At 44.3% G+C, this 26874-nt stretch overlaps 1 protein-coding gene across 1 annotated transcript in view; it reads left to right on the top strand.

Annotated features, from left to right (window-relative positions):
• LOC126095771 (synapsin) overlaps positions 1–26874 on the top strand; it is an 859815-nt gene that overhangs the window by 743820 nt on the left and 89121 nt on the right. Inside the window, exon 5 of the mRNA XM_049910577.1 lies at positions 20008–20213. Coding sequence (XP_049766534.1) covers positions 20008–20213 — 206 coding nt within the window. The remainder of the gene's footprint in view (positions 1–20007; positions 20214–26874) is intronic.

Below are 26874 nucleotides of genomic sequence, written 5' to 3'. Positions count from 1 at the left end.
TCCCTCTTTCAATGATCGAACAAACGAAAGGATGGCTGACATAGTGTTTAGTGTATCTGGGATTGTAAAACAGTTAAGATCCTTAGACGCCAGAAAGGCATCTGGCACAGACGGTATCCCCGTAAGATTTTATGTTGACTACGCTACAAATATAGCACCATTGTTATCCGTCATCTATCAGAGATCATTGGAACGGCAGTAAGTTCCACGGGACTGGAAGAAGGCCCAGGTCATAGCAATCTATAAAAAGGGTAGAAAATCGGATGCACATAATTACCGGCCAATTTCACTGACATCGATTTGTTGTAGAATCATGGAACACATTTAGTGTTCAGACATAATGACCTTTCAAGACTCTGAGAAGCTCATCTGCAGAAACCAGCACGGTTTTAGGAAACAGCGGTCATGCGAGACACAGCTGGCCCTCTTTGTGCATGACATACAACAGGCTCTAGATACCGGCTCCCAGGTTGATGCCATATTTCTCGACTTTCGAAAGGCGTTCGACTCAGTTCCGCACTGTGGCTTGCTACAAAAAGTGCGCGCTTACGGTCTATCCAATGACATATGCGGTTGGATAGAAAGTTTTCTAAAAGACAGGGAGCAGTATGTCGTTCTGAACGGAGTAACTTCAACAGAAACAAGAGTAACTTCAGGTGTGTCCCAGGGCAGCGTAATAGGTCCTCTGCTTTTTACGATTTACATAAACGATCTGGTTGATGATATTGGAAGCGGCCTTAGACTGTTTGCCGATGATGCTGCAGTCTACAGGAAAGTAGTGTCACACGAAAGTTGTGAACAAATCAATGAGGATTTGCAGAAAATAAACGCGTGGTGTAATGACTGGCAGTTATCTCTCAGTATTAGTCAGTGTAATCTACTGCGTATAACAAGGCGAAAATCCCATTGATGTATGAGTACAAAATAAATGATCAGTCTTTGAAGCGGTAACATCAGTCAAGTATCTGGGTGTGATTATTCGAAATGATCTCAAATGGAATGATCAGATTACACAAGTAACGGGTAAGGAGAACTCTAGATTGCGGGTTATTGGTAGAATCCTGAAGCGATGCAGTCCTTCAACAAAGGAAATAGCTTACAATACGTTAGTTCGTCCAGTCTTAGAGTATTTTTCGTCTGTGTGGGACCCTTACCAGTTGGGTCTGATTCAAGAGATTGAGAAGATCCAAAGAAGAGCGGCAAGATTCGTGACTGGTACATTTAGCCATCGCGAGAGCGTTACAAATCTCATAGAAAGTTTGAAGTGGGACACACTTGCAGATAGACGACGCGCTAAACAGAAGAGGCTGCTCTCTAAATTCCGAAATCCGACCTTCACCGAGGATGTAGAGCATATATTATTACGACCAACTTTCAAATCGCGTAATGATCATCATTCAAAGATAAGGGAAGGGAAATAAGAGCTCGTACTGAGGCGTTCAGACAGTCGTTTTTCCCTCGCGCTATCCGCGAGTGGAACAGAGGGCGGGGGGGGGGGGGGGGGGGGGGGGGAATAGGACTTTGGCGCGAATTGTGCCTTCCGCCACACACCGCTTGGTGGCTAGCTGAGTATATATGTAGATGTAGATGTTCTTTCGTTTCGCCTCTTCGCTCCGGCGTTTGTGGTTACGCCAGAGCAGACTGGATGGCAGAGTCAGCGATCACATTGCGCCCGCGAAGGATACACCATGAACTAATAGGAGTGTTTAATCACAAGTCGATACCTGGTACCTCAAAACCGCTTGTGGTATTGATCTCTAAATGTAATCATTTCACGTACAACATACGCACTGTTGCAACATTAAATCTTCATTCAAATGGAAACCTGTAAAAGGGTGCACAATTTTTTTTTCCGGCAGTGTAATATGCTCTGCCACGTAGCAGTTGGTTCTACGTAGTTACAGAGCAAGCGTCGCTTCGCCAGAAACTCTGCTCTCTCTCAAGAAGTCTATGGCGCGCAGGTCGCCCACCGTCAGTCGCAAGCGTCTCAGCAGACGTAGGCGTAAAGACGACGGCGCAGAAGACTCGGGCATGCGGTCTTTTTGCTCGCATCGCGATGGGCGCTCACTCAGCCAACTGATAAGCCACAGGATGTTCCCCGGAAAACATCGCGCAGTTTTTTGTCCTCGCGATGGAATGTCTACGTAGAAGGCGGCCGCGCTCTGCTGTGCGGGCATGACTCAGAGCAGAGCAATTGCATAATTACTTTTTACTGTCCCTCTCTTCTGTAACGAAATATGAAGCAGGAACTCAATAACTGTTACGATTAATTACCCCACGTTAGTTTCGTGGAATCAGGTCCCCACTAACCACTCCCGTGGCATTACGAAGGGATGTTGAAATGTTCCTGGTTTTGACTAGAAAGAACAAATCTATAGTTTTGAAATTTCTCATTTGTTCAATATATCCTCCCATGAGACTGATACACTTGGTGCATCACTGTTTCAGCTTTTCTAGTTCAGAAACAGATAGTAGTCGGTGGGGGCTAGGTCTAGCTAGAGTGAGGGATGGTTGAGGAGTTATAATTCCAAAGTTGTCAATTTGGCAGCTGCAACGTTGGACGTAAATACAGGTGCATTGTCATACATCAAAAGAATCCTTTGGCCAACTTCTATCTGCGTTTATTCTTAATTGCTTCCTTCAGCTGGTGCAGGAGGTTAGCATAATATTGTCTGGTTGTATAGATCCCTGAGGTAAATAGCTCATCAACAGAATGCCGTCCTTGTCCCAGAGAACAGACGCCATCACTTTTCTCGACGATTTCTGGGTGCGGAACATCTTCGGCCATGGAGAGCGCTATGGCACCATTCTTTTGATTATTCCTTGGTTTCAGAGTCATAAAAGTGAAGCCAGCTTTCATCTCCAGTCACTAATCTCGCCAAAAAAGGTAACTGGAGCTTCAAAATTGCGCAAAATGGCTTTTGATGTCTCAGCGCATTCCTTCCGCGAATAGGTCAAACATTTCGGCACCCATTCGCAGAAAGCTTGAGTATACCTCGGATTGTGGTGATGGAACCAACGCGCTGCCGGAGACGTCCAGTATCTCGGCTGTCGTTTTGGAGGATATTCGTCGGTCCTGAAGAATCAGCTCATGGACAGCATCGGATGTTGCAGCGAGAGCGACCACTGAGGGGCTCGTCTCCAACAGTGAAATGACCAGTCTTGAAACGAGATATCCAGGTTTTCGCAGTGCTCAAGGGAGTACACTTCTCTCCCAGTGTTTGAGACATCACAGTGTGAATGTTCTTTGCGGACTTCCCCTGAAGAAACAAAATCCTCATGACGGCCCGTAACTCCAATGACGAGAAACTTGCTTCTTATTCTGCCATCTCTGCTAGCACCTGCAAGTCAACAGATTGTACGAATATTGTACTGATACTTACAGTGTCATATATTAAGATTTCAGGCTTTCAATTCAGTCTTCATTCGTTTTCATATTTCAACTACAAACCAACAAAGCCAGGAACTTCTCAATAGCCCCTTATATTCAACCGAATTTGGAAAGTTTGAAAATAGGAATTTTCGAAAACTTCTTCCAAATTACATCTTGCTTTGTCGCTAATGCTGCCTACCAGATGAAATTTGGAACATCTGTCATACCATTTGGCGGTTTAGCGCACACACACACACACACACACACACACACACACACACACACACACACACACACATACGCACCAATTGTAAAATCGATGTTTTCCTGCGTTACGTGGCGCGAACTGAATTTAAAGACCAACAAGGTGATGCATCAACAGTTTCATTGAAACCAGCTGAGAAATATCTCAAAGGAATGTACGCTGATTAAATAGCCTACACATATCGAAAAAAGTTTTGTAGCACCCCAGTTCCCACCACTCCTGAAGACAGACGTTGACTGTGGATATTGCATCACAGACACAGTCCCTTTGGCTGTTCGGAGATGTCACTAAACCCGCTCAAAGATGTAAACAACCATGCATGCGCAGCACCTACTGGACGGATCAGTTCCAGTCATTCCATCAGGGAGGAGGTACGCGGCTCATGTTGTCAGTAGTTCAACCATGCCTAGATGGTCAATACCCGGTTCGAACGCGTCCGCATTGCTACTTTGTGCCAGGAAGGGCTCTCAACAAGGGAAGTGTCCAGGCGTCTCGGAGTGAACCAAAGTGATGTCGTTCGGACATGGAGGAGATACAGAGAGGCAGGAACTGTCGATGACATTCCTCGCTGAGGCCGCCCAAGGCCTACTACTGCAGTGTATAACCGCTAGCCTACGGATTATGGCTCGGAGGAACCCTGACGGCAACACCACCACGTTGAATAATGCTTTTCGTGCAGCCACAGGACGTCGTGTTACGACTCAAACTATGCGCAATAGGCTGCGTGATGCGCGACTTCACTCCCGACGTCCATGGCGAGGTGCATCTTTGCAACCACGACACCATGCAGCAGGGTACAGATGGGCCCAACAACATGCCGAATGGACCGCTCAGGATTCGCATCACGTTCTCTTCGCCGATGCGTGTCGCATATGTCTTCAACCAGGCAATCGTCAGAGACGTGTTTGGAGGCAACCCGGTCTGGCTGAACGCCTTAGACACACCGTCCAGCGAGCGCAGCAAGGAGGAGGTTCCCTGCTGTTTTGGGGTGGCATTATGTGGGGCCGACGTACGCCACTGTTGTTCATGAAAGGCGCTGTAACGGCTGTACGATACGCGAATGCCATCCTCCGACCGATACCGCAACAATATCGGCAGCATATTGGCGAGGCATTCGTCTTCATGGGCGAGAATTTGCGCCCCCATCGTGCACATCTTGTGCATGACTTCCGTCAGGATAACGACATCGCTCGACTAGAGTGGCCAGCATGTTCTCCATACATGAACCCTATCGAACATGCCTCGGATAGATTGAAAAGGGCTGTTTATGGACGATGTGAGCCACCAAACACTCTGAGGGATCTACACCGAATCGCCGTTGAAGAGTGGGACAATCTGGACCAACAGTGCTTTGATGAACTTGTGGATAGTATGCCACGCCAAATGCAGGCATGCATCAGTGCAAGAGGACGTTCTACTGGCTATTAGAGATACTGGTGTGTACAGCATTCTGGACCATCACCTCTGAAGATCTCGCCATATGGTGATATAACATGCAATGTGTGGTTTTCATGAGCAATAAAAAAGGCGAAAAAGTTGCTAATGGTGATCTCTATACCAATTTTCTGTACAGGTTCCGGAACTCTCGGAACCGAGGTGATGCAAAACTTTTTTCGATGTGTGTATAAGTACTGTATTAAAACATAATGGAATTATTTATTGTAACAGACAGGTACATGGACAGTATTAGACATTAATTTTCGCGTTATAATAAGCATAGATACTTGTAGTATCTTCAAATATGACACATTGTTCATATATGACACGTTGTCGTTTTCGTCTGAGGACTTCGATGCGTATCTCAACGTAGTCCTTCTTGTGCCAGTCTCTTCGTCTCTGCATAATTACAGCAACTTCCGTCCACTTTAAAATGCTTACTGTAGTCAAGCCCTGGTTTAAGTTTACAATTTTTACCCCACCGTACTTCCCTCCACTATCGAATTAATTGCTCCTCGGTGCGTCAGAGTATGTGCTATCAACCTATTCGTTCCTTTGCTCAAGTGAGGCCGTAAATGTGTTTTCTTCCCAATTCCATCCAGTACCACCTGATTAGTTACTCGATTTACTCCTCTAATCTGTTTATCCTACATATTTCATTTAGTAGAAGGCTACGCTCCAGACAATTATTTACAGAAAATACTTTGTATCACTTAAATCTACAGTCGATGTCGACATATTTCCCTTTTTACGGAAAAGCTTGTCTTGCTTTGTCTTTCTACATTATGTATCCTCCTTCTAACGTCATCAGTTATTTTCTCCACAAATAGCAAAACTCGCTGCTACTTACAACGTCGTCCTCTTCTAACTCCCTCCGCATCACCTCATTTAATTCGACTACACTCAGTTGTCACTGTTTCACTTTTATTAATGTTATTCTGATAAATTCTTTTCAAACCTTTATCCAGTTAGTTCAATTGACCCTTCACGCCCTCTGCTGTCTGTTTGTTTTTACTTCTGGCTGAAATTTAATTTCTTTTCCAGATTCATCCTTCCAAATTCAGGAACAAACAGTTCGGACACACTGCAGTAATAGGGAATTATTCACAGGGCCACGAATTGCTTTATTTCAGTCTTCAGTAGGAGAATGGATATTATGAGTGTAATGTGGAATCAATCTCTAAAGTGGCTCTACTCATGCAGAGATTTTTTCGCCTGTGCAGTAATAATATTCTGTGCTAATCTGACCGTGAGCAATAAAAATGCTACCATTACGGGAAGCACTGTAATAACAATACCAATTATATGATGTCAGTCTTGGTTAGGAGAATGGAGATCATTCAAGGAACGTAATCTAATAACTAAACAAAATGAGCTTACCATTTCCCTGAATCGTGTCCAGTGAAAAGCCGCTAAATGACGTAGTTGGAGATACACTTATTCAGTAATTGTGCTGCTTATGCTCAGCTAGTAAAATCAATGGCATTTTGTGTGTGTGTGCGCGCGCGCGGGTGTGTGTTTTAATGACCGGGAAAATCACCAGTGACTTATAATAGCGACCATTTCAGGATTTTTATTCGCTGAGTATGTCCATGCAAAGGATAATGTAAATGCACATTCCGTCATAAACGCGATCTGCCACGCTGTATATTGCTTCTGAAAATCGGCCAGAATTTAAATGCCAGGCTGAAGATAGGCTATTTGTTATGCCGAACATTTTGGATGTGGTGTTTAGATGGCGTTCACGCACAGAAACAGAATTCGAGACACAGACAATTACAGCCAGAAAACGCAAACAATACAATGCAGAAAGTGTCATTCGTCCAGAGTAGGTTAAAGCAGCCAGTGGCATAACCGCGTAACAGACACTGCACCGGGAAAGTGCTCAAATCACTGCCTGAACCTCACTCAGCGGGACTAAGGTTTCGTTCCAAATGAATTTATTTATATAAACTTTAAACATAGTTTAGAACAGAAACTGAAGAGAACGAGAAGTTGCTTTGCAGCAAAACTGTAATTTCAGTATTAGATGATACTTCCACTGAACATTTTTAAGGATTTATAGCTTCGTCGTTTGCTAATGACTGTTTCGCCCTTTGAGAGCTATCCTGTATTTATTCATATTGTAAGGTGTAGTGTGTCTCTGTAGGGGTGAAGCGTATTATCTTTCTCTGGCGACATTTTTTTTCCTTTTCGTATGTAGAAAGTTCAGTGAGAAGTAGGTTCAGAGCGTTCCGCACGTGATGAGCCAACAGCAGGGATGAGTAAGAAAAATAACTACCAAAAAGATTTGAACCTATCTTTATACTGTGAGGTGACAGAAGTCGTGGGACACCTCCTAGTATCGTGTCGGACCTCCTTTTTCGCGGCGTAGTGTAGCAACTCCACATGGCATGTACTGAACAAGTCGTTGGAAACACCCTGCAGAAATATTGAGCCATACTGCCTCCATAGCCGTCCATAATTGCGAAAGTGTTGCCGGCGCAGGATTCTGAGCACGAATTGACCTATCGATTATGTCCGATAACTGTTCGATGGGATTCATGTCGGTCGATCTGCTTGGCCAAATTATTCGCTCGAACTGTCCAGAATGTTCTTCAAACCCATCGCGAACAATTGCGGCCCGGTGTTACGGCGCATTTCAAAAATGGCTCTAGGTACTATGGGACTTAACATCTGAGGTCATCATCCCCTAGACTTAGAACTAGTTAAACTTAACTAACCTAAGGACATCACACACATCCAAGCCCGAGGCAGGATTCGAACCTGCGACCGCAGCAGCCGCGTGGTTCCAGACTGAAGCACCTAGAACCGCTCGGCCACCACGGCCGGCCATGGCGCATTGTCATCCATAAAAACTTCATCGTTATTTGGGATTATGAAGTCCACGAATGGCTCCAAATGGTCTCCAAGTTGCCGAGCAGTTAATCATTGGTTCAGTTGGACCAGAGGATCCATTCCATTCCATGTAAACACGGCCCACACTATTATGGAGCAAACACCAGTTCGCACAGTGCCATGTGGACAACTTAGGTCAGTGGCTTCGTGGGGTCTGCGCCACACTCAGACCCTACCGTCAGTTCTTATCAACTGAAATCGGGGCTCATCTGACCAGGCCGTGGTTTTCCAGTCGTCTAGGGACCAACCGATACTGTCACGAGCCCAGAAGAGGAGCTGCAGGCGATGTCGTGCTGTTAGCAAAAGCACTCGCGTCGGTCATCTGCTGCCACAACCCATTAACGCCAAATTCCGCCTCACTGCCCAAACGAATACGTTCGTCGTACGTCGCACATTGATTTCTGCAGTTATTTCACGCGGAGTTGCTTCTCTGTTAGCAATAACAACTCTACGCAAATGCTGCTGCTCTTAGTCGTTAAGTGAAGGCCGTCGGCTACTGCGTTGCTCGTAGTGAGATGTGTTGTTGTTGTGGTCTTCAGTCCAGAGACTGGTTTGATGCAGCTCTCCATGCTACTCTATCCTGTGCAAGATTCTTCATCTCCCAGTACCTACTGCAACCTTCATCCTTCTGAATCTGCTTAGTGTATTCATCTCTCCACCTCCACACTGCCCTCCAATACTAAATTGGTGATCCCTTGATGCCTCAGAATATGTCCTACCAACCGATCCCTTCTTCTAGTCAAGTTGTGCCACAAACTCCTCTTCTCTCCAATACTATTCAATGTCTGCTCATTAGTTATGTGATCTACCCATCTAATCTTCTGTTCTCTTCTTGTCTAAACTATTTATCTTCCACGTTTCACTTCCATACATGGCTACACTCCACACAAATACTTTTAGAAACGACTTCCTGACACTTAAATCTATATTCGATGTTAACAAATTTCTCTTCTTCAGAAATGCTGTCCTTGCCATTTCCAGTCCACATTTTATATCCTCTCTACTTCGACCATCATCAGTTAGTTTGCTCCCCAAATAGCAAAACTCATTTACTACATTAGGGGTCCATTTCCTAATCTAATTCCTACAGCATCACCCGATTTAATTCGAATACATTCCATTATTCACGTTTTGCTTTTCTTGATTTCATATTATATCCTCCTTTCAAGACCCTGTCCATTCCGTTCAGCTGCTCTCCCAAGTCCTTTGCTGTCTCTGACAGAATTACAATGTCATCGGCGAACCTCAAAGTTCTTGTTTCTTCTCCATGGATTTTAATTCCTACTCCAAATTTTTCTTTTGTTTCCTTTACTGTTTGCTCAAAATATCAAAGTGAGATGTAATGCCTGAAATTTGGCATTCTCGACACACTCTTGACACTTGAATCGCTGAATATTTGATTTCCTAACGATTTCTGTCAGAGACAGCAAAGGACGTGGAAGAGCAGTTGAACGGAATGGACAGTGTCTTGAAAGGAGGATATAAGATGAACATCAACAAAAGCAAAACGAGGATAATGGAATGTAGTCAAATTAAATCGGGTGATGCTGAGGGAATTAGATTAGGAAATGAGTCACTTAAAGTAGTAAAGGAGTTTTGCTATTTGGGGAGCAAAATAACTGATGATGGTCGAAGTAGAGAAGATATAAAATGTAGAATGGCAATGGCAAGGAAAGCGTTTCTGAAGAAGAGAAATTTGTTAACATCGAGTATAGATTTAAGTGTCAGGAAGTCGTTTCTGAAAGTATTTGTATGGAGTGTAGCCATGTATGGAAGTGAAACATGGACGATAAATAGTTTGGACAGGAAGAGAATAGAAGCTTTCGAAATGTGGTGCTACAGAAGAATGGTGAAGATTAGATGGGTAGATCACATAACTAATGAGGAGGTAATGAATAGAATTGGGCAGAAGAGGAGTTTGTGGCACAACTTGACGAGAAGAAGAGACCGGTTGGTAGGACATGTTCTGAGGCATCAAGGGATCACAAATTCAGCATTGGAGGGCAGCGTGGAGGGTAAAAATCGTAGAGGGAGACCAAGAGATGAATGCACTAAGCTGTTTCAGAAGGATGTAGGTTGCAGTAGGTACTGGGAGATGAAGAAACTTGCACAGGATAGGGTAGCATGGAGAGCTGCATCAAACCAGTCTCAGGACTGAAGACCAGAACAACAACAACAACGATTTCCCAAAAGAAATGGCCCAAGCGTCTAGATCCAACTACCATTCCGCGCTCAAAGTCTGTTAATTCCTGTCGTGTGGCTAAAATCACGTCGGAAACATTTTCGCATGAACCACCAGAGTAGCAATGATAGCTTCGCCAGTGCACTGCCCTTTTACACCTTGTGTATGCGATACTACCGCCATCTGTTTATGTGCATATCGCTATCCCATGACTTTTGTCACCTCAGTGTAGGTTTCTTATTATCTGAAACACTGACTTATAAAACTTAAGCAAGATCCATTATAAATATGGAATGATAAAACGGTTAGAAAATAAGTTCCGATCGGTGGCGAAATGGACACCACAGTGAAAACCCGATGAAGCTTTGCACAGATGTGTTGGGTAGTGCCTCTTGTATGACCTTCGATCACATCAAGACGCTCTTTTCAGTTGTGAGAGCACTGTGAAGGCTTCGCCTTAATGAATGCAGCCCACCTAACACAACTACCACGCACGTCCTTCTTCATGGCAATTATAAGCCGCACTCTTCAGGTGCCGTGAAGACGCTCCTGCAGTCTTTTCGATGGGAAGTGTTTGATCACCCACAACACAGCCCTAATTGGCTCGTCCTGAGTATCACCTCTCTTCATATAAAACGCTGTACACGAAGACAACACTTGGGCGCAGGCTACATGCTATAGATCAACGTAGAGTTATCGGAAAGCACAGGTGGCTTACTTCTATGACGACGGTGTTGGAAATTTGGTATAACGCTCCGACAAATGTCTAAGTCGGAGCGGCGGCTATATAGAGGAGAATCTGGAAAGTGTAGCTGATTTTCACTGTCCTTTCCATTTAGCGATAGATCGGAACTTACTTTCAGGACAACCCTCGCATTATTGGGACTATCTATCCAAAGCTTAAAAGAATTTAAATTAAATATTTGACCTGCATAGCTGCTTCGCCACTTTCTGAAAGACTGTTTTCGAAAGCGGGTTATATGCTAATTTAAGTAAAAACTTTTTTCAAAAACGATGTTTTCGCAGTCGGTAGACAAAACTTTTGGGTTCTTTAATACCTTGCTGTACTTTTGGATTAATGAATAAGATATCAAATATAGTTGCATATTGCTTTCTATGCCATTCTGTAAAGTCACAATTTTATCTTGAAGTGAAGCAACATCTATCCTTTCGGGTTTATTATTTTCGGCTATAGATGTTTACATGTCCGAGTTTGTATCTAAATGAGCAATGGATGTTTACATTACCGTGTTTGTATCTAAATGAGCATCGACGAACTGCGACCATCCCTAACAGATATTAGTTCCTAATTTGTTCGTACTGGGGCGCTGCTTTCCGTCTTTGCACTTCTTGACTCTTAGCTTACTTCCAAATGTTGTTGCGCTTCTTACTTAACCACAGACCGAGTAGTGTCTGCGTTTGTGGGGTTGATTGGTGACCGCAAAAAGAAATTGAGCGATTAGTTGTTGACATTCCATAACAAGCACTAAAACGTGGTACTCAGTTACGTGAACCACATTATGGAGATTACTTTGAACATCACCGCGATCTTCATTTTCAATCTCATGCGTGAAGCCTGTTTTTCTTCCCATATCGTCGTTCTATTTAACTCTACATTCAGCTATTAAATAGTTTATTGGTTCAACTACTAACTATCTTCTGATTTCTATAAAGTCTCTTTATTTTACCTAATTTCGTGTGTTCTTTCAAAGCTGTTAGAAATTTCATTTCAGACGCTGGAATCTTATTTCTCTGTACTTTAGTAGGGGTCCAGACAAGCACAGGAACTGCCATAGTTAATTTTACTTTCTTTCCACATCTTATTTTTTTAAAGTTTTGTTTACAGAGTCACTCATAATACAATAGAATTTGCAAGTTTTTACCTAAATCTTAATCTTCTAGATAACTTATTTGATTTCCAAGAGGGCTGAAACAGTTTACTTTTTCTATTATCTTGTCATGTATAACAATTTGTGATGCGTACGGCTGTTCTAAATGGCATTAATTTTATGCTGTAGTAGAGATCTTAACATTACGTTCTTGGCACACGAAGCTATGTTTTGGGCAGCGTTCTGCAGTTTACCTTTCATCATCATATATAATTAACTGGTCATCGGCGAATAAACAAGTGTTTATGTGTGTTTTTTGTGATACTTTTAAACTACGGTACTGCAGGCGACACTCTCGTCTGACCTCCTTATTTACGTGGACGGTGTCATTATTTTTGAGCCAGTTCTGATCTTTAATGTTGTATTTTTATATACGTCTTTTAGTACGAGAATGATATGCCTGGGTTACCATCTGTCTTCCATTACATTCCAGAGAAGTTGTCTGTGCATTCGGCCAAACGCCTTCCTATAATCTGGAAACACTATGTTGTTTCCGTTGTTATACTCTCTTTTTTCCCTGCAAGTTGTTTTATAATGAGGGACTGTCGATGTAAGACTTGCCGTTTCTAAAACCATTCTGCTCCTGTGAAAGAGCTACTCATTTACTAAACTACTGGCCATTAAAATTGCTACACCATGAAGATGACGTGCTATAGACGCGAAATTTATCCTACAGGAAGAAGATGCTGTGATATGCAAATGATTAGCTTTTCAGAGCATTCACACAAAGTTAGCGCCGGTGACGACACCTACAACGTGCTGACATGAGAAAAGTTTCCAACCGATTTCTCATACACAAACAGCAGTTCACCGGCGTTGCCTGGTGAAACGTTGTTGTGGTACCTCGTGTAAGGAGGAAAAATGCGTACCATCACGTTTCCGACTTTGATAAAGGTCGGATTGTAGCCTATTGCGATTGCGGTTTATCGTATCGCTACATTGCTGCTCGCGTTTGTCGAGTAACAATGACTGTTAGCAGAATATGGAATCGGTGGGTTCAGGAGGGTAATACGGAACGCCGTGCTGGATCCCAACGGCCTCGTATCACTAGCAGTCGAGATGACAGGCACTTATCCGCATGGCTGTAACGGATCCTGCAACCACGTCCCGATCCCTGAGTCAACAGAGGGGGATGTTTGCAAGACAATAACCATTTGCACGAACAGTTGGACGACGTTTGCAGCAGCATGGACTATCAGCTCGGAGACCATGGCTGCGGTTACCCTTGACACTGCATCACAGACATGAGCGCCTGTGACGGTGTACTCAACGACGAACCTGGATACACGAGTGGCAAAACGTCATTTTTTCGGATGAATCCAGGTTCTGTTTACAGCATCATGGTGGTCGCATCCGTGTTTAGCGACATCGCGGTGAACGCACATTGGAAGCGTGTATTCGTCATCGCCATACTGGCGTATCACCCGGCGTGATGGTATTGGTGCCATTGGTTACAAGTCTCGGTCACCTCTTGTTCACATTGACGGCACTTTGAACAGTGGACGTTACATTTCAGATACAGAATATGTTCGACTGCTGCCCTGGCCAGCACATTCTCCAGATATCTCACCAATTGAAAACGTCTGGTTAATGATGGCCGGGCAACTGGCTCGTCACAATACGCCAGTCACTACTCTTGATGAACTGTGATATCGTGTTGAAGCTGCATGGGCAGCTGTACCTGTACACGACATCCAAGCTCTGTTCGACTCAATGCCCGGGCGTATCAAGGCCGTTATTACCCGTTCTGGGTACTAATTTCTCAGGATCTATGCACCCAAATTGCGTGAAAATGTAATCACATGTAAGTTTTAGTATAATATATTTGTTCAATGAATACCCGTTTATCATCTCAATTTCTTCTTGGTGTAGCAATTTTAATGGCCAGTAGTGTATTTGTGTTTTAGAGACCGTTCTGGTGCAGATCTTATACATCGATGAAATTTATACCTCTGGAGTTTCCTCATTCATTTCTGTTTCCTTTTTTTGAAGAGTCATATAACAATGGCATTACTCCATTCATCTGAGATTTTCTTCTGCAGACAGCGAATTTTTTATTTATTTATTTACTTACTGGCGGTCTCGCTCCATGCTCCACTCAGCGAGAGTCCAGTACATTATATCTTACAAATTAAAAGGATTATCCAATGACGGCCTTGGGAGAGCCAGTCCTGACAAACCTCTACCATCTGGTGAGCAAGATGTATGAAACGGGCGAAATACCCTCAGACTTCAAGAAGAATATAATAATTCCAATCCCAAAGAAAGCAGCTGTTGACAGATGTGAAAATTACCGAACAATCAGTTTCATAAGCCACAGCTGCAAAATACTAACACGAATTCTTTAGAGACGAATGGAAAAACTAGTTGAAGCTGACCTCGGGGAAGATCAGTTTGGATTCCGTAGAAATAAGGAACACGTGAGGCAATACTGACCTTACGACTTATCTTAGAAGAAAGATTAAGGAAAGGCAAACGTACGTTTCTAGCATTTGTAGACTTAGAGTAAGCTTTTGACAATGTTGACTGGCATACTCTCCTTCAAATTCTAAAGGTGACAGGGGTAAAATACAAGGAGCGAAAGGCTATTTACAATTTGTACAGAAACCAGATGGCAGTTATAAGAGTCGAGGGGCATGAAAGGGAAGCAGTGGTTGGGAAGGGAGTGAGCCAGGGTTGTAGCCTCTCCCCGATGCTATTCAATCTGTATATTGAGCAAGCAGTAAAGGAAACAAAAGAAAAATTCGGAGTAGGTATTAAAATCCATGGAGAAGAAATAAAAACTTTGAGGTTCGCCGATGACATTGTAATTCTGTCAGAGACAGCAAAGGACTTGGAAGAGCAGTTGAACGGAATGGATGGTGTCTTGAAGGGAGGATATAAGATGAACATCAACAAAAGCAAAACGAGGATAATGAAATGTAGTCGAATTAAGTCGGGTGATGTTGAGGGTATTAGATTAGGAAATGAGACACTTAAAGTAGTAAAGGAGTTTTGCTATTTGGGGAACAAAATAACTGATGATGGTCGAAGTAGAGAGGATATAAAATGTAGACTGGCAATGGGAAGGAAAGCGTTTCTGAAGAAGAGAAATCTGTTAACATCGAGTATAGATTTAAGTGCCAGGAAGTCATTTCTGAAAGTATTTGTATGGAGTGTAGCCATGTATGGAGGTGAAACATGGACGGTAAATAGTTTGGACAAAAAGAGAATAGAAGCTTTCGAAATGTGGTGCTACAGAAGAATGCTGAAGATTAGATGGGTAGATCACATAACTAATGAGGAAGTATTGAATAGGATTGGGGAAAAGAGAAGTTTGTGGCACAACTTGACCAGAAGAAGGGATCGGTTGGTAGGACATGTTCTGAGGCATCAAGGGATCACCAGTTTAATATTGGAGGGCAGCGTGAAGCAGATTCAGAAGGATGTAGGTTGCAGTAGGTACTGGGAGATGAAGAAGCTTGCACAGGATAGAGTAGCATGGAGAGCTGCATCAAACCAGTCTCAGGACTGAAGACCACAACAACAAAAACATCCAATGACGCACACACGTACATCCAAGACTCGCATAGAATATTTATATTGGTTGTGTACATCACAGTTAAATCGCGATGCGTTCAGTCACCAAAAAGTTATATCCATGTATATACAGTGACACATCATGCTCTGCGAGTAGTGTCTTGATACTGGTAGACACCATCCACTGCGGCAATTCTGTTGTCACTTGGTGTCGCGGTGGACAGCCGAATATGATGTGGTTGATGTCCTCCTTTGCGCCACAATCACGTAGGGATCAGTCAATCAGTTGTAGCAGGGAGAAATGCAATTTGAACCGGCCGTGGTTAAAGAAGAAGCAGAACACGGCAACGAGAGACTATCTGTGGTACATACCAAAAGAGTGCCACGGTCATGCGAGAATACTTCTTTACACAGCTACGTAAGATCTTCCCATTTATTGGTACGATATTGTTGCACAATGTACTAATCTGCCGCCCCACGTCTTGCAGAAGGTGAGCGTAGTTAAAATGTTCATGCTTCTTTTCCCCCTGGCGAATGGCACTCTTAGCAAGAATTCTGACAGTTAGCATTGACAAATGCATTGCCCCTTACACCACGGTGCCCCTTTATGCACAGCAAGGAGATCGTCTTGTTGCGACGCTGCAGTACAGTCTATAATCTGGAACTCAAATTAATTGTTGGTAATATTGACATAATCACTCTGTATGAGTGGAAATGTTGATAGCGAGTCTGTCAGAATAGTTGTTTTATCTAAGCTGCCAGGATGTTTAAGTCTCTCTAGAACTGCTGTGAGCCCTGCTGAAGTATCGAGGCTTCAGAACAGACTTGGAATTGGGCTGTATGGCTTGTCTGTTCATCGTAATATGCACTTCCGACGCCATCTGCAGTACGTGATGTATCTGTGTAGAAACGGTCCAAATGTTCCCAACCGCTTTGAAAGTTATTTAAGAGTTGCAGGCTCATATTAGATTCCACGTGTGGTATAAGCGCTCTAATGTGTAAATCTGTTGTCGTATTCGTGTAATGTATTATGAAACACTGACGAAGCGAAACTGTTACAATTTGCTGACACAGTGGTGAAATATGATAGTGGTGGAAGATTTTATATAAATATATATTTATATAATATAATTTTATACAAATCAGTATCTATCAGCGAGTCATTTCCCTGGCAATATCCAAATGCGGACATTTGAGTAGGTAACCAGTATATTTTATAAAAGTTCGGCATACTAATCTTCGGAAACGTGCAACAAGTTTTTTTAACCTAAAAGGAGACCAAAGAGCAATCGAATTTTTGTAATTTTTTTATATTTGTGGTATGTGAAGGTCAGAACTCAAATACTAGTCCACCTAAGCCGTTCGATGCATGTCTTAAACACGCGCGAGAAAACCGACTTTGAAGTTTCTCGAGAGCTTTTAATACCCAAAACTACGCTCGATTTTTCGACAGGATGTGTGGCTCCGTGGTAGAACGCTTATCTTCCATGTAGCGGCTCTGGGTTCTATTCACAGCCAAGCTAATTTTTTAAACAAAGGTGCTTGCTCTGCGAGAATTGCCGTGAACCATAAAATACATAAAGATGGAAAAAATCGGTAGTGCTCGGAACTGGAAACCGCTGGTTCGAGTCTCGTTTTAGTCATTATTTTTTCATGTTTTACGTTCATTTAAAAGACCTGCATCATTCAAATAGAAAATTCATTAAATATATGCTAATTAACGTGTATTTAATGGAAAATTCACATCTTCTGATTTCTAATTATACGAGGGTGAGTCAAATGAAAATCTTAAATATTTTTTAAATATTATTTATTGTGCAGAAGCGGTACAAAGCTGTATCACTTTTCAACCTCCAGCGCTTACAAAGTGCATAAATTCCTTTAGAAAAAATTCTTTTGGTAGTCCGCGCAACCACTCATGCACCGCATGGCGTACCTCTTCATCAGAACGGAACTTCTTTCCTCCCATTGCGTCTTTTAGTGGACTCGCATTCGGGAGGACGACGGTTCAATTCCGTCTCCAGCCATCCTGGTTTAGGTTTTCCGTGATTTCCCTAAATCGTTTCAGGCAAATTCCGGGATGGTTCCTTTGAAAGGGCACGGCCGATTTCCTTCCCAATCCTTCCCTAACCTTCCCGGGTTCGATTTCCGGCGGGGTCAGGGATTTTCTCTGCCTCGTGATGACTGGGTGTTGTGTGATGTCCTTAGGTTAGTTAGGTTTAAGTAGTTCTAAGTTATAGGGGACTGATGACCATAGATGTTAAGTCCCATAGTGCTCTGAGCCATTTGAACCTTCCCTAACCCGAGCTTGCGCTCCGTCTCTAATGACCTCGTTGTCGACGGGACGTTAAACACTAACCACCACCACCGTCTTTGAGTGGTCCAAACATATGGAAATCAGTTGGGCCAAGGTCTGGTGAGTATGGTGGATGAGGAAGTGGTTGGTGGAAGTGAACCCAGGTTTCGTCCCCAGTAACGATTCTTGCAAGGAAGCCACCACCTTCTCATTCAAAGCGACGAAGAAGTTCTTCACAATCATCAACAAGTCGTTCTCTCATTTCAGGAGTCAACTGTCGTGACACCCATCTTGCAGACACTTTGTGAAACTGGAGCACATCATACACAACGTGGTGTGCTGAGACATGACTAATCTGTTAACTTGCTGCAATGGCATTCACTGTCACTCGGCGGTTTTCCTTCACTATGGCTTCAACTGCTGCTATGTTCTGTGGAGTCAAAACTCATGTACCTGACCTGGACGAGGAGCATCTTCCACTGAAGTCACGCCATTTGCGAACTTCCTACTCCACTCGCAGACTTGCTGCTGTGACAAACATGCATCACCGTACTGAACATTCATTCGTCGATGAATTTCAATAGGTTACATACTTTCACTACGCAAAAACCGAATAACAGAACGCTGTTCTTCCCTGCTACAAGTCGCAAGTGCGACGGCCATCTTTATACTCTTACTGCGACGGTATGTGTGTATCTTCACTATGCTGCCACCTACAGGCCATTCTGCACGCTGTTTTGTAGCACGCTTACCAGCTTACACGATAACGGTGCGAAATTTCGATTCGTTATTACAAATTAAAGATCTTCATTTGACTAACCCTCCTATATAGCACTCAAGAATCCAGTTTTCATTCCAACTATAAATTCTTAATTATGATTTTTTACCAAAGATTGTTAATAAAGATTGTTTAAATTCAAAGAACATTGTAAAATTAAACTTTTCCATCTTTATGTATTTTAGGCTTTATGGAAATGCTCATAGAATATGCAATTTCGTTTAAAAATTTGCATCAGCCGGGAATCGAACATGGCACCCCCAGGTGGCACAAGGGCATTCTGTCACACAGCTACACGTTTCATCCTAATAGCTTCAGTTAGTTTGGGGTGTTAAACACACTTGGAAAACTTCAAAGTCGACGTCCGCAAGAATTTTTACGAGTTTCATCGAACTGTTTTGCATGACTGATATTTCAGTTCTGTATTTCACGTGCCATAAACATAAAAAATACGAAAATCTGATTGTTTAAAGAACATTACGAATTGCGTTTTTCCATCTTTATGTATTTTACGCTTTACGGAAATGCTAGCAGAAAATGCCACTTCGCCGGTCAGGGTGGCCGAACGGTTCTAGGCGCTGCAGTCTGGCACCGCACGACCACTAGGGCCGCAGGTTCGAATCCTGCCTCGGGCATGGATGTGTGTGATGTCCTTAGGTTAGTTAGGTTTAAGGAGTTCTAAGTTCTAGGGGACTGATGACCTCAGAAGTTAAGTCCCATACTGCTCAGAGCCATTTGAACCAAAATGCCACTTCGTTTAAAAATTTGCATCAGCCAGGAAGAGAACATGCCACCACCATGTGGGACGCGAGGATTCTACACCTTTCATCTTAAAAATTTCACTTGGTTTGGGGTGTTATAGACAGTCGCAAAATTTCAAATTTGACTTTCTCGAGAATTTTTGAGAGTTGCAACTGTTTATGGTGAACTGATATTTCAGTTCTGGCCTTCACGTACCATAAATACAAAAAAATACAAAAAAACCGGTTTCCGTGTGGTTTCCTTTCAGCCAATTTCCCGAAGGGTTTCAAAAATGGTTCAAATGGCTCTAAGCACTATGGGACTTAACATCTGAAGTCATCACTCGCCTAGAACTTAGAACTACTTAAACCTAAATAACCTAAGGACATCACACACATGCATGCCCGAGGCAGGATTCGAACCTGCGACCGTAGCAGCAGCGCGGTTCAAGACTGTAGCGCCTAGAACCGCTCGGCCACAACGGCCGGCCCGCAGGGTTTCGTTACTCCTTCAACACCTTGTATCTGATTAGTATAAAATCCAGAGCCTTTGTCGTGTGTGGCGCTTGGCAGCTGCTGCCCGCTGTGCTCTGGCCGCCCTCTGATTGGCCGCGGGATGTTGTGTTGCAGCTGAGCTCGACGCGCTTCCCGGTGGTGTTCAAGATCGGCCACGCCCACGGCGGCCTGGGCAAGGTCAAGGTGGACACCAACAGCGACTTCCAGGACATGGCGAGCGTGGTGGCCGTCGCGGGCACCTACTGCACCGTCGAGCCCTACGTGGACTCCAAGTACGACATCCACGTGCAGAAGATCGGGCCCAACTACAAGGCCTTCATGTGAGTGTTTCTTTCCGCACCCAGTCTGCGGGACCTTGATACCGGCTTCTTCTACACCTACAGCGTGACAATCATTCAACTATATGAAATAAAACGGTCGTAACTTCTGAACGGTTTGCGTTAGGACGTTCAAACTGCACGGTTGGCCGCGGGGCATGATGGGAATTAGTATGCGGTATGTGGTTTGGCAGAGGATCAAGTAGGTAAAAAGACGAGGGCTAATAGAAATCCTTGGGTAACAGAAGAGACATTGAATTTAACTGATGAAAGGAGAAAATACAAAAATGCAATAAATGAAGCAGGCAAAAAGGAATACAAACGTCTCAAAAATGAGATCGACAGGAAGTACAAAATGGCTAAGCAGGGATGGCTAGAGGACAAATGTAAGGATGTAGAGGCTTATCTCACTAGGGGTAAGATAGATACTGCCAACAGGAAAATTAAAGAGAGCTTTGAAGAGAACCATTTGTATGAATATCAAGAGCTCAGATGGAAACCCAGTTCTAAGCAAAGAAGGGAAAGCAGAAAGCTGGAAGGAGTATATAGAGGGTCTATACAAGGGCGATGTACTTGAGGACAATATTATGGAAATAGAAGAGAATGTAGATGAAGACGAATTGGGAGATACAATACTGCATGAAGAGTTTGACAGAGCACTGAGAGACCTGAGTCGAAACAAGGCCCCGGGAATAGACAGCATTCCATTAGAACTACTAATAGCCTTGGGAGAGCCTGCCCTGATAAAACTCTACCTTCTGGTGAGCAAGATGTATGATACAGGCGAAATACCCTCAGACTTCAAGAAGAACATAATAATTCCAATCACAAAGAAAGCAGGTGTTGACAGATGTGAAAATTATCGAGCAATCAGTTTAATAAGCCACAGCTGGAAAATACTAACGCGAATTCTTTACAAACGAATGGAAAAACTAGTAGAAGCCAACCTTAGGGAAGATCAGTTTGGATCCCGTAGAAATATCGGAACACGTGAGGCACTACTAATCCTACGACGTATCTTAGAAAATAGATAAAGGAAAGGCAAACTTACGTTTCTAGCACTTGTAGACTTAGAGAAAGCTTTTGACAATGTTGACTGAAATACTCTGTTTCAAATCCTGAAGATGTGAGGGGTAAATTACAGGGAGCGAAAGGCTATTTATAATTTGTACAGAATCCAGATGGCAGTTATAAGAGTCGAGTGACATGAAAGGGATGCAGTGGTTGGGAAGGCAGTGAGACAGGGTTGTGGCCTATCCCCGATGATATTCAGTCTGTATATTGAGCAAGCAGTAAAGGAAACAAAAGAAAAATTTGGAATAGGAATTAAAATCTGCGGAGAAGAAATAAAAACTTTGAGGTTCGCCGATGATATTGTAATTGTGTCAGAGACAGCAAATGACCTGGAAGGGCAGCTGAACGGAATGGATGGTGTCTTGAAAGGAGGAAATAAGATGAACATCAACAAAAGCAAAATGAGGATAATGGAATGTAGTCAAATTAAATAGGGCGATGCTGCGGGAATTAGATTAGGAAATGAGACGCTTAAAGTAGTAAACGAGTTTTGCTATTTGGGGAGCAAAATAACTGATGATGGTCGAAGTAGAGAGTATATAAAATGTAGACTGGCAATGGCAAGGAAAGCGTTTCTGAAGAAGAGAAATTAGTTAACATCGAGTATAGATTTAAGTGTCAGGAAGTCGTTCCTGAAAGTATTTATATGGATTGTAGCCATGTATGGAAGTGAAACGTGGGCAATAAATAGTTTACACAGGAAGAGAATAGAAGCTTTCGAAATGTGGTGCTACTGAAGAATGCTGAAGATTAGATGGGTAGATCACGTAACTAATGAGGAGGTATTGAATAGAATTGGGGAGAAGAGGAGTTTGTGGCACAACTTGACTAGAAGAATGGATCGGTTGGTAGGACATGTTCTGAGGCATCAAGGGATCACCAATTTAGTACTGGAGGGCAGGGTGGAGGGTAAAAATCGTAGAGGGAGACCAAGAGATGAATACACTAAGCAGATTCGGAAGGATGAAGGTTGCAGTAGGTACTGGGAGATGAAGAAGCTTGCACAGGATAGAGTAGCATGGAGAGCTGCATCAAACCAGTCTCAGGACTGAAGACCACAACAACAACAACGTGTGGTTTGATTTAGCGACGAAGCTCACTTTCATTTGGATGGGTTCTTCAATAAGGAAAATTGGCGCATTTGGCGACTGAGAATCCGCATTTCGCGATCGAGAAGTCTCTTCACCCTGAACGGGACTGTGTGATGTGCAGTGTCCAATCATGAAATAATCGGCGTCGTATTCCTTGATGACACGTTGATTACAGAACGGTAGGTGAATGTTTTGGAAGATGATTTCATCGCCATTATCCAGAGTGACGCTAATCTCGATAATATGTGGTTCATGCAAGACGGAGCTCGACGCCATCGAGGCAGTAGAGTGTTCGATGTCCTGAAGGAGCACTTTGGGGACCACATTCTGGCTCTCGGGTAACCAGAGGCCACTGGTATGGGCCTCGATTGGCCGCCATATTCTCCGGATCTGAAAACATACGACTCCTTTTTGTCCGGATATATTAGTGACAAGATGTACAGCAATAACTCCAAAACCACTACTGAGCTGAAAACAGCCATTCAGGAGGTCATCGACAGCATCCATGTTCCGGCACTTCAGCGAGTCATGCAGAATTTCGCTATTCGTCTGCGCCACATCATCGGGAATGATGGCAAGCATATCCAACATGTCATAACCTAAATCCGAATATCTGTAGTGACGTTTACATGTTGAATAAAGTGTGTGCACGCCGTAGATTGTAACTACACTCCTGGAAATTGAAATAAGAACACCGTGAATTCATTGTCCCAGGAAGGGGAAACTTTATTGACACATTCCTGGGGTCAGATACATCACATGATCACACTGACAGAACCACAGGCACATAGACACAGGCAACAGAGCATGCACAATGTCGGCACTAGTACAGTGTATATCCACCTTTCGCAGCAATGCAGGCTGCTATTCTCCCATGGAGACGATCGTAGAGATGCTGGATGTAGTCCTGTGGAACGGCTTGCCATGCCATTTCCACCTGGCGCCTCAGTTGGACCAGCGTTCGTGCTGGACGTGCAGACCGCGTGAGACGACGCTTCATCCAGTCCCAAACATGCTCAATGGGGGACAGATCCGGAGGTCTTGCTGGCCAGGGTAGTTGACTTACACCTTCTAGAGCACGTTGGGTGGCACGGGATACATGCGGACGTGCATTGTCCTGTTGGAACAGCAAGTTCCCTTGCCGGTCTAGGAATGGTAGAACGATGGGTTCGATGACGGTTTGGATGTACCGTGCACTATTCAGTGTCCCCTCGACGATCACCAGTGGTGTACGGCCAGTGTAGGAGATCGCTCCCCACACCATGATGCCGGGTGTTGGCCCTGTGTGCCTCGGTCGTATGCAGTCCTGATTGTGGCGCTCACCTGCACGGCGCCAAACACGCATACGACCATCATTGGCACCAAGGCAGAAGCGACTCTCATCGCTGAAGACGACACGTCTCCATTCGTCCCTCCATTCACGCCTGTCGCGACACCACTGGAGGCGGGCTGCACGATGTTGGGGCGTGAGCGGAAGACGGCCTAACGGTGTGCGGGACCGTAGCCCAGCTTCATGGAGACGGTTGCGAATGGTCCTCGCCGATACCCCAGGAGCAACAGTGTCCCTAATTTGCTGGGAAGTGGCGGTGCGGTCCCCTACGGCACTGCGTAGGATCCTACGGTCTTGGCATGCATCCGTGCGTCGCTGCGGTCCGGTCCCAGGTCGACGGGCACGGGCACCTTCCGCCGACCACTGGCGACAACATCGATGTACTGTGGAGACCTCACGCCCCACGTGTTGAGCAATTCGGCGGTACGTCCACCCGGCCTCCCGCATGCCTACTATACGCCCTCGCTCAAAGTCCGTCAACTGCACATACGGTTCACGTCCACGCTGTCGCGGCATGCTACCAGTGTTAAAGACTGCGATGGAGCTCCGTATGCCACGGCAAACTGGCTGACACTGACGGCGGCGGTGCACAAATGCTGCGCAGCTAGCGCCATTCGACGGCCAACACCGCGGTTCCTGGTGTGTCCGCTGTGCCGTGCGTGTGATCATTACTTGTACAGCCCTCTCGCAGTGTCCGGAGCAAGTATGGTGGGTCTGACACACCGGTATCAATGTGTTCTTTTTTCCATTTCCAGGAGTGTAATTTACTTTTTTTCATATAGTTCAATAATTGTCACCTTGTACAACTGCATCTATAGTCTATAAGCGGCTTTATTGCGAGTGGCGAAGGGTAATTTTTGTAACATTTCATCCTCTCTTTCTTTTTCCCTACGTAAATGCTGCTATATACAAGGTTTATTTACAGAAGGTGATAGATACTAATGGACATACTGGGGCCGGGCGGAGTGGCCGTGCGGTTCTAGGCGCTACAGTCTGGAGCCGAGCGACCGCTTCGGTCGCTGGTTCGAATCCTGCCTCGGGCATGGATGTCTGTGGTGTCCTTAGGTTAGTTTGGTTTAATTAGTTCTAAGTTCTAGGCGACTGATGATCTCAGAAGTTAAGTCGCATAGTGCTCAGAGCCATTTGAACCATTTGAACATACTGGGTGTCCCTCCTGAGAGCTGTCAGACCAATTTTCTCCAGTGTTTCAGCAGATATTTGCAATGTCGCTTTTGCAATGTGTAGCAAACAAATACTGAAACTTCCTGGCAAATTAAAACTGTGTACCGGACCGAGACTCGAACTCGGGACCTTCCCCTTTCGCGGGTAAGTGCTCCACCGTCTGAGCTACCCAAGCACGACTCATACCCCCTCCTCACAGCTTTACTTCTACCAGTATCTCGTCTCCCACCTTCCAAACTTCTCAGAAGCTCTTCTGTGAACCTTGCAGAACTAGCACTCCTGGAAGAAAGGATATTGCGGAGACATGGCTTAGCCACAGCGTGGCCAAAGCGCTTCTGTGAAGTTTGGAAGGTAGGTGACGAGATACTGGTAGAAGTAAAGCTGTGAGCACGGGGTGTGAGTCGTGCTTGGGTAGTTCAGACGGTAGAGCACTTGCCCGCGAAAGGCGAAGGTCCCGAATTCGAGTCTCAGTCCGGCACACAGTTTTAATCTGCCGGGAAGTTTCATATCAGCGCACACTCCGCTGCAGAGTGAAAATACCATTCTGGAAACAAATATTGTTCACCATGTCTTTCATTCGACGCCCAAAGTCGACCGAAGGCGTCGGTTTGATTATCGTTACAAACAAAATTATTTCTAAATCGGAATATTATGTGCCCGTTCGATAGAGCTGTGTCAAATTATTCTAGTGCGATATTTGTTTTGTCGATACATGTTAACAGGGACAATAAAACGCGAAGAACAACCAGAGCTCCAGGAGCGACTGATCAGCGCTGCTGTATGGTGTTAGCAGTCAGCGCAGGCCAAGACACTGGTAGCGCTACTAAAGTACTCGTTATTCTTCGAGTTTTACTGTCCCTGTTAAAAACATATCGATGAAACAAACATCGCACTAGACTAATTTGGGAGCTCTATATCGAATGGGTGCGTATAATTGCGCTTTGGAAATCATTTGTTTGTATCTCGAAATGCCGCGCGGGATTAGCCGAGCGGTCTTGGGCACTATAGTCAAGGACTGTGCGGCTGGTCCCAGCGGAGGTTCGAGTCCTCCCTCTGGCATGGGTGTGTGTGTTTGTCCTTAGGATAATTTAGGTTAAGTAGTGTGTAAGGTTAGGGACTCATGACCTTAGGAGTTAAGTCCCATATGATTTCACACACTTTTTTTTTAACTCGAAACAAACTGACGCTCTCCATCGACTCTGGGCGGCGCGTGAAAGACATGATGAGCAGTGTTTGGGCTGACACCAACTACACATTCCAAAAGCTAAGTTGTAAATATCTACAGAAACACCAGAGAAAGTGCGCCAGATGACTCTTAGGAGGGACACGCTGCATCTAGTTTTCGAAATGAAGATGTTTAAAAAATAAAAGGCGAGGAATAAAGTTTTAAAAAAGCCTTCTGTCATCGTGTACACCAATATTTCCCAAGCCACAGTACAGTAGGTGTCGGAGGAGGTAACACACTGTACAACACTCATCCCTCCTCCCCTTACTATTGCATTCGCAGATTGTATACTAGATCAATACGGTCGTCATCCTGTGTAAAGGCCAGAATTTTCCTGATGTTCATTTGAGAAACGATGTGCAGATTAGTGGAACATGTACTAAGGTTCTAGGAATAGTTAACTTGGCTCTAGAAGATGCTGCAGATCAGACGGCAGTCACCGAAAATTGCTCCCACTCGACCTGCAGTCTGCTGCAGGCCTCGGCTGTTGGCGCGCTACACGCGCAGCTTATTAACTGTGAGTGAAGTCTATAACGAAGGCGCCCTGTTGCAGAGAGAAGTTGCCCAATCCCAAGAGGTGTAAGAGTTGTTAGCGATGCATCAGTCTATTTCAAAAATTGTATGAGATTTGAAGTACAACAAGACGTCCAATAATTGCGGGAATGACAACCGTATGTAAAGTTTCACACTACAATTACAGCAATTCAAATTTACTGCTTAACGGGAAAAGGATATTGCAAATGAATGTGTACATTTATAATG

Source organism: Schistocerca cancellata, chromosome 8 (assembly GCF_023864275.1).
Source record: "Schistocerca cancellata isolate TAMUIC-IGC-003103 chromosome 8, iqSchCanc2.1, whole genome shotgun sequence".
Taxonomy (NCBI): domain Eukaryota; kingdom Metazoa; phylum Arthropoda; class Insecta; order Orthoptera; family Acrididae; genus Schistocerca; species Schistocerca cancellata.
This window is presented reverse-complemented; position numbering and strand designations above follow the sequence as displayed.